The sequence below is a fragment of the Peromyscus maniculatus genome, chromosome 17 (genome assembly GCF_049852395.1).
Source record: "Peromyscus maniculatus bairdii isolate BWxNUB_F1_BW_parent chromosome 17, HU_Pman_BW_mat_3.1, whole genome shotgun sequence".
Lineage (NCBI taxonomy): Eukaryota > Metazoa > Chordata > Mammalia > Rodentia > Cricetidae > Peromyscus > Peromyscus maniculatus.
The window spans coordinates 26567119-26579630 of record NC_134868.1 but is presented as its reverse complement, the minus strand read 5'-3'; the positions used below and the strand labels follow the sequence as shown (position 1 = coordinate 26579630).

Genomic DNA, 12512 nt, shown 5'->3' with positions numbered 1-12512 from the left:
GACTCTGATTCTAGGGACCAGGAGTGTCTCTTTGGCACTAGTTTCAGAGTCAAGTCATGTTTCCTTGGTTCTGGGTTTGGGGATAAAGTGTTTATTTCTCTGGCTCGGGTCCCAAACCCAGGCTGTGTTTCTTTCCCTAGTCCTGGGCCTCAGGGCCAGGGTTCTGCTGTCCTGCTCTGTGATTGGTTGGTTTCACAAGTCAGTTGGCCAGGGGTAGAGCAGGTTTCTTTAGCCAGCCTCTTTTACTATAGGATATTGTTTTAATTGTTCCATTTTATTATTGTTTTTAATCTCTTATCATGACTAATTTAGAGATTAAATGTCATAAGCCTATCTATCGGTCATCTATCTATCAATCAGTCTATCTATTGATCTATCTATCTATCTATCTTTATCATCTATCTAATCTATCTACAGTACAACTGAAGACAGAATGTATCTTGAGGAATGTGGTGTTAGGCAATCTTGTTATATGAACATTATACAGTGCATTAACACAAACTAAGGTGGCTGACAACATCACTAGACAATATAATCTGGCATTCGTGGCCCATTGTTAATTTTACATAAAGGTTTACATAAAGGTTTCTATGCTTTCTGTCATTTCTGGTATCTACAGAGGTCTGGTATCCTCTGGATAAGAGGATGTTATTATTAGAACTGTTCCAACACAGGTCATGACCCATAGTGAACAGTAATGTAAACTTGTGGTTTGCTAATCAACTTTTAAAAAATACTCATAGAGGTTAGAACAGAAGAAAATAAGTATTTGTGCCCATTGCTCACAGTTTGGTCACACTTTTGTTTCTACTGTGAATGTTCATAATACTGTACTATGTCATAGAGTAAAATATTTTATAACTGTACGTGTGTGTGATAGGCATGTGTGTATGCATATGTATCTGGAAGCTGGAGACTGACATTGTGAATCTTCCTCAGTTGCTCTCTACTCTGTTCTTTGAGGCAAGGTCTCTCAGTTGGACCTGAAGCTCACCAATAATGTTAGTTAATCTAGCCGGCTTACTCAAGGACTCCCTTGTCTCCACTTCTAGTTACCTGAATTAAAGGCAGGATATCATGACCATCTGGTAGTTGTGTACACTAGGGATTTGAACTCAGGTCTCTGCACTTGTGTGGCCAGAATTTTAATCACTGATCCATCTCTCAACCCTGCAAAAAGTTTAGTAAAGACTGTCATACAGACACTCTGGGTCATACTTCCTGATTCCTAAATTTATTTCTATTTTTTATTTGATGAAAAGCATGTTCAGAGCAATAAATTATAGCAGTGAGAGAAATATTCTTGATTTTCTTCTGGCCTAAGTGAAAATGTGTTCCTTGAAGTTGTGAAGTATAGAATTTTCACTGTTGTTAATAAGTAGCCTGTCAATGAAGTTTTCATTTCCTCTGTACATTGATTTACATAGCAGTTTTCTTTTAAATTTGTAAGTGGTTAGGTTTATTTTTAGTTAACTATTATGATTAAATTTCTAATGTTGTTACCTGTGTTCAGGTTGTATGCATCATGTTTGGAACTTTTCCGCTTTTTGGGAACCACTGAGACTTTATTTATGGACCAGAATATGATTTGTTTGCCTAACAGTTGTGTTTAAAATTTTACATCCTATGCTCATAGGATTAAAAAAGATTCAAATCTATTTAGTTCATTCCATTAATATTAACACCCAACTTCTCCATGTGTCTCTATTTATTAATTCTGTTTGTTTATTTGTTGTCTTTTTACATCTTTGATAGAGGGCCTCATGTAACTCAGACTAGCCACAAACATTGTATAACCAATTGCCAAACTGGATTTAACTCCCGATGCTCCTGCTCAGTCTTCCAAGTACTAGGATTGCAGACTGAATCATCATGGCAGACTATTCATTATATCTTGAACTAATTTCCATTAAGGTCAAAGTCTTGTACGTACATTACTAAGAATCCTTTGTGTGTGCATGTACATGACACATGAGCAATAATCTAAACACATAAATGTCTATGTGGAGTCATGGCTTCTTCTGGCTTTTCATACCTTTCATGTTTGTTTGAAAACTAAAATCCTTGATTTTGTCCTTTTTTGTCATTATTGCTGCTTGAATCCTCCCTCTTTTTTTTACTTTTATGAACTTTAATATTTAGTTTAAAATCTGATGCTTTATTTTTCTTCTTTTAGTGATTTAGTAGTTATTCATCCAACACCCCTTTGCATGTCCATATCTTTTAAAGCAATGTCTAGGGTGAGATGTATCATAATTCATCTTCTGCTTTATCTGTAACCAAAACACTTGCCTTCCTTCCCTGGCACTCTCCCCAGTTTTTGTTGATATTCTGAGTTTTAGATTTAGATTATCATATTTAAACATTTTAAATATACATCTCATTTCAAATAAAGGACTTTCACATAGGTAATATTCTTCTTGGAATTCATTATACTTTACTATTCCATGGTTTAGCGCTTCATTAGCTTATGGCTCTATAACCAGGACCCATGATTTCTGAGGGTTCAGTCCATGGCCTCTTGGTTCCATGCTCTTTGGAACAATGGGGCGAGGGTCAGAAGATGTGGCAGAAAAGCATCTCAACTCTTGGCAACTGAAAACAGAGGGATCAGAAGGAGCAGAGACAAGAGACCCCTAACAACCTGCCTTCAATGACCTTCCTTCTTCTAGACCTCACTGTCTAGAAGTTCTAGAACCTTTTCAAACAGTTCCGAACTCCCCCAACAATTCATAAGCCTTCATGGGGATACTTCACATCTAACCCATACGACCAAGAAACAATCTGATAAACTGGCCATATCATTGTCTTCCCCTTATGTTGTAAGAACTGCCCATCCCTGTAACACATTGTTCTCTGCCTGCCAGCCAGCTCCTAAATAACAACATGGAGATTTATTATTAATTATGAAAGCCTGGACTTAGTTTAGGCTAGTTTTTAACTAGCTCTTATAACTTAAAATAACCCATTTCTTTAATATATGTTCTGTCACACACCACCCATCTTGCTTCCTCAGTGTCTTCTGGCATCCCCTGTGCTCCTAGATTCATCTCCTACTTCCTCTCTCTGTCTCTCTCTGTCTCTGTCTCTGTCTCTGTCTCTGTCTCTGTCTCTCTCTCTCTCTCTCTCTCTCTCTCTCTCTCTCTCTCTCTCTCTCCCTGGAAGTGCTGCCTATATCTCCTGCCTAGCTATTGGCCGATCAGCTCTTTATGAAACCAATCACAGCAATATATATTCACATAGTGCACAAATATTCCATAACACATCCCATTATCATTTGTTGTTCTACAGAATTCCGCTTTATCTGATGTGTGATCACATGGCACTCAGTGTAGAGTCTGTGCACTTCAGTGGAATTTATCTGTAGTCCCCTATCACTCCCAAAGACTTTTGTAAGATGCAACCATGGTCCTCAACTAAGAAATATCCATTACAGGAGTGTGTGTGTGTGTGTGTGTGTGTGTGTGTGTGTGTGTGTGTGTGTGCTTCATCCTGTTATATTTCACAGATACTGCACTTTTGTGGAAACTAATCCATTGACCATTTTCTAAAACTTTGTGTGATTGTGATCATTTTCAGAAATATAGAATTTTAAACTAAAAGTTATATATGGTATATCTTTTATAAACAATGCTACATGGCATTTAATTATACTATGATGCATATGCAAATTTCATAGGCATAAAAAAGCCCAAAATGCACATGTCTTGCCTTATTGTGACATTTTCTTTATTACAATGGCCTGGAACTAAACTTACAATATATCTGGGATATACTTACATAATTTTTAAGATTAAAAAAATTAATATTGTAATAATATCTCCACTTTCCTACATATTGTCTGTACTTATTACAGAAGTCTAGATATAATTAACCAGAAAAAAAAAACAGCTTGTATCCTACTTTAACCTAGGTCAAGAGTTAATTTCTCAGGTGAAGGATATTACTACATCAGTGTTAAGCCCAGATTAATTTTAATCAAATGAAAGTATCAAGAGAACACATGCTTGATAATTTTAGCAAATATAGTTATTGTTGATTATACAACAACAACAGAAAAAAAACCGTGGTTTGTACTAACCTGTCAGGAACAAAAATCATGCATTTGTTCATCTATAAGAGAATGATCAAAGTCTCATTACTTCAAAATTCCCACTCCCACATACTGGAAACGTGAAAAGCAGCCACCTGGCCACATTGCAGATAGAGGTTCAACTCTGAAAGGGCACATGATGTCTGCTGTGTTTCTGGCACTAAGAAAGGGGTACATACAGAACAAAAGGCTTTGAGACGACAATCAAAATTTACAAGTAACTGTTGAGAGACAAAACACAGGTATTCAAGGTAATAGGCGGTCAGTATTCCCCTTGCATTTCTTAGTATTCTAGAAACTGTGGGCAGATTCATTCCTAAACTACACCTTTATTATTTAATTTAATTTAATTTAATTAATTAATTTATTTAATTTATTTATTTATTTATTTATTATCGTCTTCGTAAGCATGTCCAGGAAAGAAGAACTGCCTACCTCTTGGCCCTCCCTGAACCCAAGATCTCAGGCAGACAGACAAGGTCTCGCACAGACTATTCCAATCATTGGATGGTATCATTCCAATGATGATATGCTAATGAGGGGAGTCTTCCTAGGAGCTGCTCTGCTACCTTTTGCATCACCTGGAGCCACCTGGCAGACGTACTCAAAAGTGCCTGCCAACCTGTTTCCTGGCAGACTTTTTCCTCCCCTGCATTCTACGTCTCCCACTTTCACTCACTTCCACTCAGAAATCATTTTCCCCGGGCTGCAAGCTAGAGCCACATCTGGTGTGCTGATTCTCCTGGTCTGGCATTTCACGGTGCTTAACTGTTTTGAAGTCCTCTGAACTCTGGCTCACACTGCTTTCTTCGCCTTGGTACCCACCCTAACCCCTCCTCCCTCCAGCCCCCATCACCTTGGCTGTGTCTCTAACACCGAGTCGGGGACAGGGATGCAAGCAGGACTTTAAAGAGAAACATAATGCTCCTTCCTGAGTTCCAACACCACCCAGGAAGTGGGCACCTCACTTCAGACCTCACACAGCACACTGTTGTTCTCTTTCTCATAAGACTAGACTCTGGACTGCTTGGAGAAGGAGACCCTGGCTGATTCATTTTTGTTTCCTCTGCCTGAACAGGGCCACTAGTTCATAGCAAACGCCAATAAATATTTGCTCAACAAATGTAAACTGAGGCTGGCTCACCCCTCTGCTGCTCTGTGTTCTGATATTCTGATTAAGTGTCCCTTCCTGAAGACAACTACTTCTGCTGGTCTAAGAGTCTGGGATAGAAACTTGAGCAGATTCACACCCAGCTTCTGACTCTTTTATTTATTGCATTTTGGGAGATGGAAGGCCAGCTCAGAGCTCTTGCTTTAACTCAGTGAAATTGGCTTGCTGTTACCACTCTATATTCCAGTTAGTCTTTATAACTGGATAGGGAAATGTTTATTTTATTATTATCTGGCTACAAGGTACTATTCGACATAAGTCTCTTGAATAGGCAAGGGGACTTTAGACTAGACGATGGTAGTTATGGAAAATCTAGAGAAAAAATTGAGATATTTTGGTATACTAATGAATATATGTTTTGTTTCTATTGTCCAATTTGTAGCTATCATGGGACTCCAGTATTACATTGGAATGACATTGAGAAACTACTCTACTGAAGCAAAAATATAATGAAATGTGCTACCTACCAGGAATATATTTTAGTTTATGAAAATTTACAAAAATATTTTGACTGATGTTTGTTTTATGGAATAGGTCCATAGCCCTACTTCAAGTGTTAGAGACAATAACTATTTTCCATATCTTTTCTTGTTAGGCTGTGAAGTGGAGATTCTTGGTGTCAGACCAACTTACTGCCTAGAATATAAAACCGTCCCAACAGATATCAATTTTGCCGATGCAATCAGTGGTGCTCTTGACTCATTAAAGTAAGTGTCCCAGATCTTCAGCCATAACGGTGTTCTTCCTTGTTTTTCTTTTAACAAACAGATTGTGTGTGTGTGTGTGTGTGTGTGTGTGTGTGTGTGTGTGTGTGTGTGTGTGTGCATGTGTGTTTGCAGAGAAGAGTTAGGTCCTGTGTAACTGGAGTTACAGGCAGTTGTGAGTCACCCAACATGGGCACTGGGAACCAAACTCTGGTCCTCCGAAAGAGCAGCAAGCACTCTTGACCACTGGGCAATCTCTCCATTTCCTCTGCCTTCTTGGATGAACAGCAAGTCCTACAATGGTCTGGGAGACCTGGACCTAGGTGTAATACTATCTCAGAGAGTTGTATGTAGTGATTGTTAGGTGAGACCAGTGGATTGTAACTGTGAACAGCGGCACTGTTTGCAAATGGTGAATGAGATGCTAGCAATCCCCAGGACTCGAGGACCTTCTTCTTCTGTTGTTAGACTCTCGAGAAACCACATAAGTTCCAGAATTTTCATACTGATGATTTACTGAGCAGGTATATTTCAAAGACATCAGGGAGTATTTGCATTAAGGAAGGATCTGTGACCAGATGTGTTTGGGGAAATGGCCTTTTCAACACTCTTGTTTGAGATGTACAAAGCACGTTGCGTATTAGAACAAGGAATGGTTTTGGTTTTGCTTAGTTGTTTTTGTTTGTTTGTTTGTTTTTCCCTTGCACATGAACAATGACACAGAGTGTGAAACATGCAAGATTTAGTTCCCCTCCCCTGAATAACACATAGGTCTGTCAGGGAACTGATTACCAAGTCAAAGATAAAGCCTCAATTCAACTGGAAGCAGTCAGGTCACCAAGATGGGGGACCAGCTGGGAGTATGCTTTAGAAATCAGGAGGGAGGAGGTGTTGGGGGCTCCCATTTCTAGACCTGGACTTGAGGTTTTTTGAGGTCATTTTGGCTGCTGAATGGGTTTTCTAGGGGGAGTCAGAGCAGAAGACACAGTTAGAATCAGAGTTTATAGATTGGGGCAGGACCTTCATCATTCCAAAAGATCATGGTTTCCAGCCAGGAAGTGAATGGTCATCCTTCCTAAATCCAGTTCATGAATCACCGGCACCAAACAGTGATGCATGGCTATGACTGAGACTGTCTTTCACACAGATGACCAACTATGTATTACATTCTAAGCTGTCTCAGGTACAGAGATGAGCAACTGGGTGAGGTTACCTCCTAGTAACTCAAGTATCTACTTAGTAGTGGAATCTTCCTCATGGTGTAAGATTACCTCAGTACAGAGGTGACTGATCATGGATGCCACACTTTCACTTCCTTTTCTGCCCCAACCAACCTTCGGAGTAAATGGTTGCCACTCCCATAGGATTATCAAAGGAGAAAACAGGACCCCATCCCATGCTGATGTTCTGACCATTCTCCCTGTGGGAAATTGATAAAGAAGGGTCTTTAGGTCACAAAATGCTTTAGCATGATTGACATGCTAAAGAGAAAACGGCTTCAAAATATTAACCATCAAGAAGAAACAAACTTATTCGTGTCATTTGATCCTGGTGGCATTTAGGGGGGCAGAGTTCACATGAGCAAATGTTCTTCGTACAGTTTATATATTTTGTGTGTCGTGTGTGTTAGATGCTGCTGCCTGCTACTTCGTCTGCCTTTTTTTATTTCTTGCCCACAAGAGCTAGAGAGCCATGTGCATGCAGAGCTGGCATATTGTGTTGCTGTCCGGTTAATGCAAAGCAGACTGCCACAGCACACAGGGCAGAGGAACAGTGCCGGAACTTGAGAATTCCTCTATGTCTACTCAGGCTTACTTCCAATGTATTCCAGACCCAAGTGCTAGCCATCCCTCTATCCTCCTGCCATGGCAGATAGGAGAGTTTGGGTTGTAATTGTCACATAAATACCTCCAAGTAGTCGGACAGTCTGCTTATCAGTGTGTTTGCGTATCTCCCATATTTATCTCGTGTTTGGAACTGAATGGACTGGACTCTCTTTGTACCCAACCCAGAGGCCACAGCAAAATAGCAAGGAGTACTATGAGAGCTCCAGGCTAGTGATCATCAATTTAAGCAGACATTCTTGTTTTCACAACACCAGAATGCTGGAGCAATGAAAATTGGGTTCTGTTTCCTTTAGAGAAGTATTGGCTTTGTGGGTTTTTGTTTTTTGGTTTTTTTTGCCTTTTGTTTTTCTTTGTCAAGCAACATGACAAAGGTAATAGGACCCTGGGAGATGCATCTTTATCTTGGAAACAGGGAAGATTTTCTGATTGTTGCTATAGTTCCTAGGGGTAGGGGTAAGATATGTGTTTATATTTGGCAAAGGGGTTGTACTCCTCTAGAGAGAAAAGGCCACAAAGAGCTGCAAGTCCACAGAGTTGGCCTCACACTGGGCTTCCATATGTTATGGTCTGGTGCTCCGCATTGCCCAACTCAATACCATTCATGTGGCGGGTAGTCTAGGTGCATGGTCTTGAACTCTGTAGACCAGTGTTTTTCAACCTTCCTAATGCTGCAACCCTTTAATACAGCTCCTTATGTTGTGGTGACCTCCAACCATAAAATTATTTTCATTGCTACTTCATAACTGTAATTTTGCTACTGTAATGAGTCATAATGTAAATATCTGATATGCAACTCTTGAAGAGGTTATGACCCACAGGTAGAGAACTGCTGCCATTCACACGGTCTGCAATCTAGATGATGTCTCTGGGTTTTGACAGTATAGACCTGGGCAGGATTGAACAAGGCTAATGCTCTTGGGGTTGGGAGGCAGGGTCTTCATACTGCCAAAGTTAACCAGGCAGCTAGAAACAACCTCTTTACATAGTAGATAGAAAGATCATTTCTAACATGATCCGGGTCCTTTCTGTTTATGGACTGACAGAGAAGAGCAGAGATGCAAACTCCTGCTTGTTGTCTCGAAGCTGGGTAGTATTTGGAATGAGAGAGAAAGGAAAGGCCAGATGATACTCCCTGAGGAAGGCAGTGGGAATGACCTGGGTCCTCCAGGAACAACAAAAAAGGAAGCACTTTCTTCAACTTTCACTTCCTTCTTACAAAGCAGACTGAAGACTAATGTTTGTAAGTCAATACTTACACATTTATTCACACAAAAATCAAATCTGTCCTCTTCAGGAATGAAGCGGTCAACAGTCTTAGCCAGATTAGAACAATCTAGAGCAATCAAGATTGCTTTGCATGTAAGAGCTTGTGCACGAGCGTGTGCATATGGCACAAAGGAATCTAATTCTTGTGGTAGGTGTGTTTAGGCAAAGCTGTGGAATGATTTGGCTTCCCATCAGATAGCCCTGCCTGGCACTAAGGTTCTTTAGGTTTTCTCTATCTCAAATTCCTAATTATAATTTGAGGAGCATTTGGAAATTGCCACACACAAGTGTTCAAACACACACACACACACATACATTGCTCTGAATCTGTCTTGTGCACCGAGTTCAACTGCCTTTCAGAGAGAATGGACATGGGACAGATAGGACAGACCCTAAGAGAGATCATTAAGACCTTGCCATGCATTCTTACCCAGGGGTGTTTCAGCAGAAGTCCGGGCAGATCAAGAAGCTTCACATGTCCAGACAGGAAGAGATGAGCTCACACTTGTGTTTGACCCGGGCATTGCCTTGCCCTGCCATATCCTTGTAAGATGCTACCTTTGCATTTCGATGACTTTTTTGCATAGAAAAAGAAGATTAAAGGAAAGGTGTCATTTTTAATATCAATAGCATTGGGACAAAGGGCTTTATTTACGTGAACCTATGTTGCTCTTGATATCTACCATGGGGAATGATGAGATGTGGGTATTGATACATGGAGAAGTATCAATAACATTGAGAATAATCAAACTATAACTTCAGGGTTGTTTCCTCCATCAGAAAATTCAAATTTTATTTTTATCAGGTTTCTGCTAGCTAGCAGCTAAGTTTACAGAACCTGAATGATAACCACGAATGAAAGACGGTGACTTTTAAGAAAGTGTATTGGACAGTGTTCCAGGATGATACTGAAGGGTCACACTGTCATTTCAGGGCTCTTCTTTCTAAATATTAAATCATCTTTCTTAACAGTCAATAACTAACCATACTTTTAAATTGCTTCCATTTCTCTGTGCCCAGTTCCTCTCTCTTCCCAGCCTACTTCAGTAAGAAAAATGCATATGACATTATGAACTCTTTATATTGCAAAGCAATCTAGACAGAATTATAAGGTGAGGGGAGAATTGGGTGTCCCTGAAACCCTAGGGTTGGAGGCCCCCTGCAGCTTTCTGGGAACTGGGTTTGATGGCCACATGTCCTTCTGGCATGGTTCCTGAACCTCAAAGCCATAAATGGCCACTGGCAGACACACAGGCATTTCTATCCAGCTTGCCTCACCCAACCTCATAACAAATGAGCTGACCTGTGATAGAGACCAGACCCACATCGGAAACAGCTGGCTACCAAGAATTTATCTGCTAAACTCCAAACAGGCAGGAACTGTCAGCCCTGGGAGACTTCAGTCCCTAATGAATCAATGAAACCTTAGCACAGAAACCTCTCGCGTGTGTATTCCATGTAACACAAGCACCCCAAATCAAGTGTTCCTGGCATCTCAGGTTGACAGCTTCCTGAAACAATGCCATCAGGTAAATTGTGACACTCTCCAGCTTTCTGACCACATGGAGATTTTCAAATGTGATAAACAGCCTTGGAGAAGCCAGCCTATGCTACAGTGCACTACAAGTACGCTGCAAAACAGTAGGTATTAAAATGAAGAGGGCTGGGTGTATTTCATTAAACTCCAATACCACAGTAAACCTCACTTTATTAAGACACCAATGCATTAAGTGGGATTTCCCGCCATATCTAGGGCCTGTGCTGGAAGTGTGGACCCCTAAACAGATGATATAGTGCATGACCCAGCACATCTGGAATGTCTAAGAGGCCAGTCCATAAAGCAGATAAATGTGGAGGCTTATCTCCAGGACAGGTTTTATGGAAAGCTTCCATTGTGTTCAGATGTAGTGATGGGGGAAGAGGCCAGGGCCCTCCCAGTCATGGACCGTGAGCGAGTTTCAGCGTTTGGATGAAAATCACATTGCCTAGTACTGACTTCTCCCTACCACCTCCACACTCATGGGGCCCTAGAGGGACCTTTTGTGCCTGACTGTGTATAGATGCACAGGAGGTTTGAATTAGTCATCCTCACATTAGAGAGTATGAATAATGATGATACCATTTGTGAGAAAAATCTAAATACTAACATAACCCAATCCATACTGTGGAGGAGGGTGGCAATGGGGCTTATTACTGAAGGGTCAGTTTGTTTTCTTCTAAAAAGAGAAAAGAACATCTGACTAACAATTTCACTTCGCTTGAAACCAACGTTTCCTCGGAGCTGTTAATGATATGCACCCCAGAGTGTTCTCTGGAACATAACGACATCACTAAAGGGTCTGTGACCATAAAGAAGAAGGTGCCAGGCAGAGAATACTCTTGAACCTCTCCCCTAGTTTAGAAGATAGAGTAGATGTGGATGGACTTTCTTTCAAAGGCCCAGTTTACATTTCCAAGTTCCAGCTGTCTCTCAGAGATCTGCCAGGGAGTGAGAAACTTCTAGAACCTTCTGAAGTCTGCTTCTTCCTGTGCAAATCTGGAAATGCTCTTTTGTGAGGACAGTTTTCCCGATAGCTCCAGGCCTGAAAATGAAGTCAACCCACCCACACAGAGCATCCGGGTGACAATGATGGTGTCTCCTGGTGTTACCTTTGACCTTTCTCTGGGAGTTGGTCAGTTGTCATAAAACACCAGGAATTTCCAAAGTTCACTCAGGCTGGGTGGAATGGTTCCCTTTTGTCATGGGCTCTTGACAGATGCTGCAACCAACACAGAACCCAGCCACAGTCAACAGCCCCCTTAGTGGGTACTTGTTACTATGCACCTAGCTGACAACTTTAGTGGGTTTACTGTGTGCCAAATGCTAGGCTTGAGCTGAGAGACCTGGAGAACAAATCCCCATTCCTGATGTGAAGGAATCTCTAGTTTAGAGGGAGAAAATTATACCTAAAAAGGGCCCAGAAGAGAGCATACAGTCATGGGAGCATGGTGCCATGTGCCAGGGCCACCTGATCTAGCCTCAGGACACCAGAGGAAGTTTCCTGGAGGAGGTGACAACTTTCACAGATATGAAAGAAGGGTGGATACTGTGTGACTCTGACCAGGCAAACCAGGCTCTCCAAGCATTACGAGGATGCTTCTTTCTTGGGGGACAGCAAGATCCAAGGTGCTGGCAGCCCTGAGATCACACTCTTGTATTGCTCATGGTGGGAAGACGGTTTCAAGGGAAAGCATGTTGTGTGACTATGTGACTGTGTGTCTGTGTCTGTATACAGATGTGCCTAAAACAGCGTTTTTCAAGAGAAATAAGGCAAATTGATGGGATATTAATACTTCCTCTTGTACAGGTCCAAACAGAAAAAAAAAGACCACCTTTCATTTCTTTTCCATGGGCTCATCTTTCAGTCCCAGAGGCCATCAGACTATCTTCA

The 12512-nt window shown here is 41.0% G+C and overlaps 1 protein-coding gene across 1 annotated transcript in view; it reads left to right on the top strand.

The window, feature by feature from the left end:
• Positions 1-12512, top strand: part of Enpp6 (ectonucleotide pyrophosphatase/phosphodiesterase 6) — a 95883-nt gene that overhangs the window by 57437 nt on the left and 25934 nt on the right. Inside the window, exon 3 of the mRNA XM_006970896.4 lies at positions 5860-5971. Within this exon, the coding sequence (XP_006970958.2) occupies positions 5860-5971 (112 nt within the window). The remainder of the gene's footprint in view (positions 1-5859; positions 5972-12512) is intronic.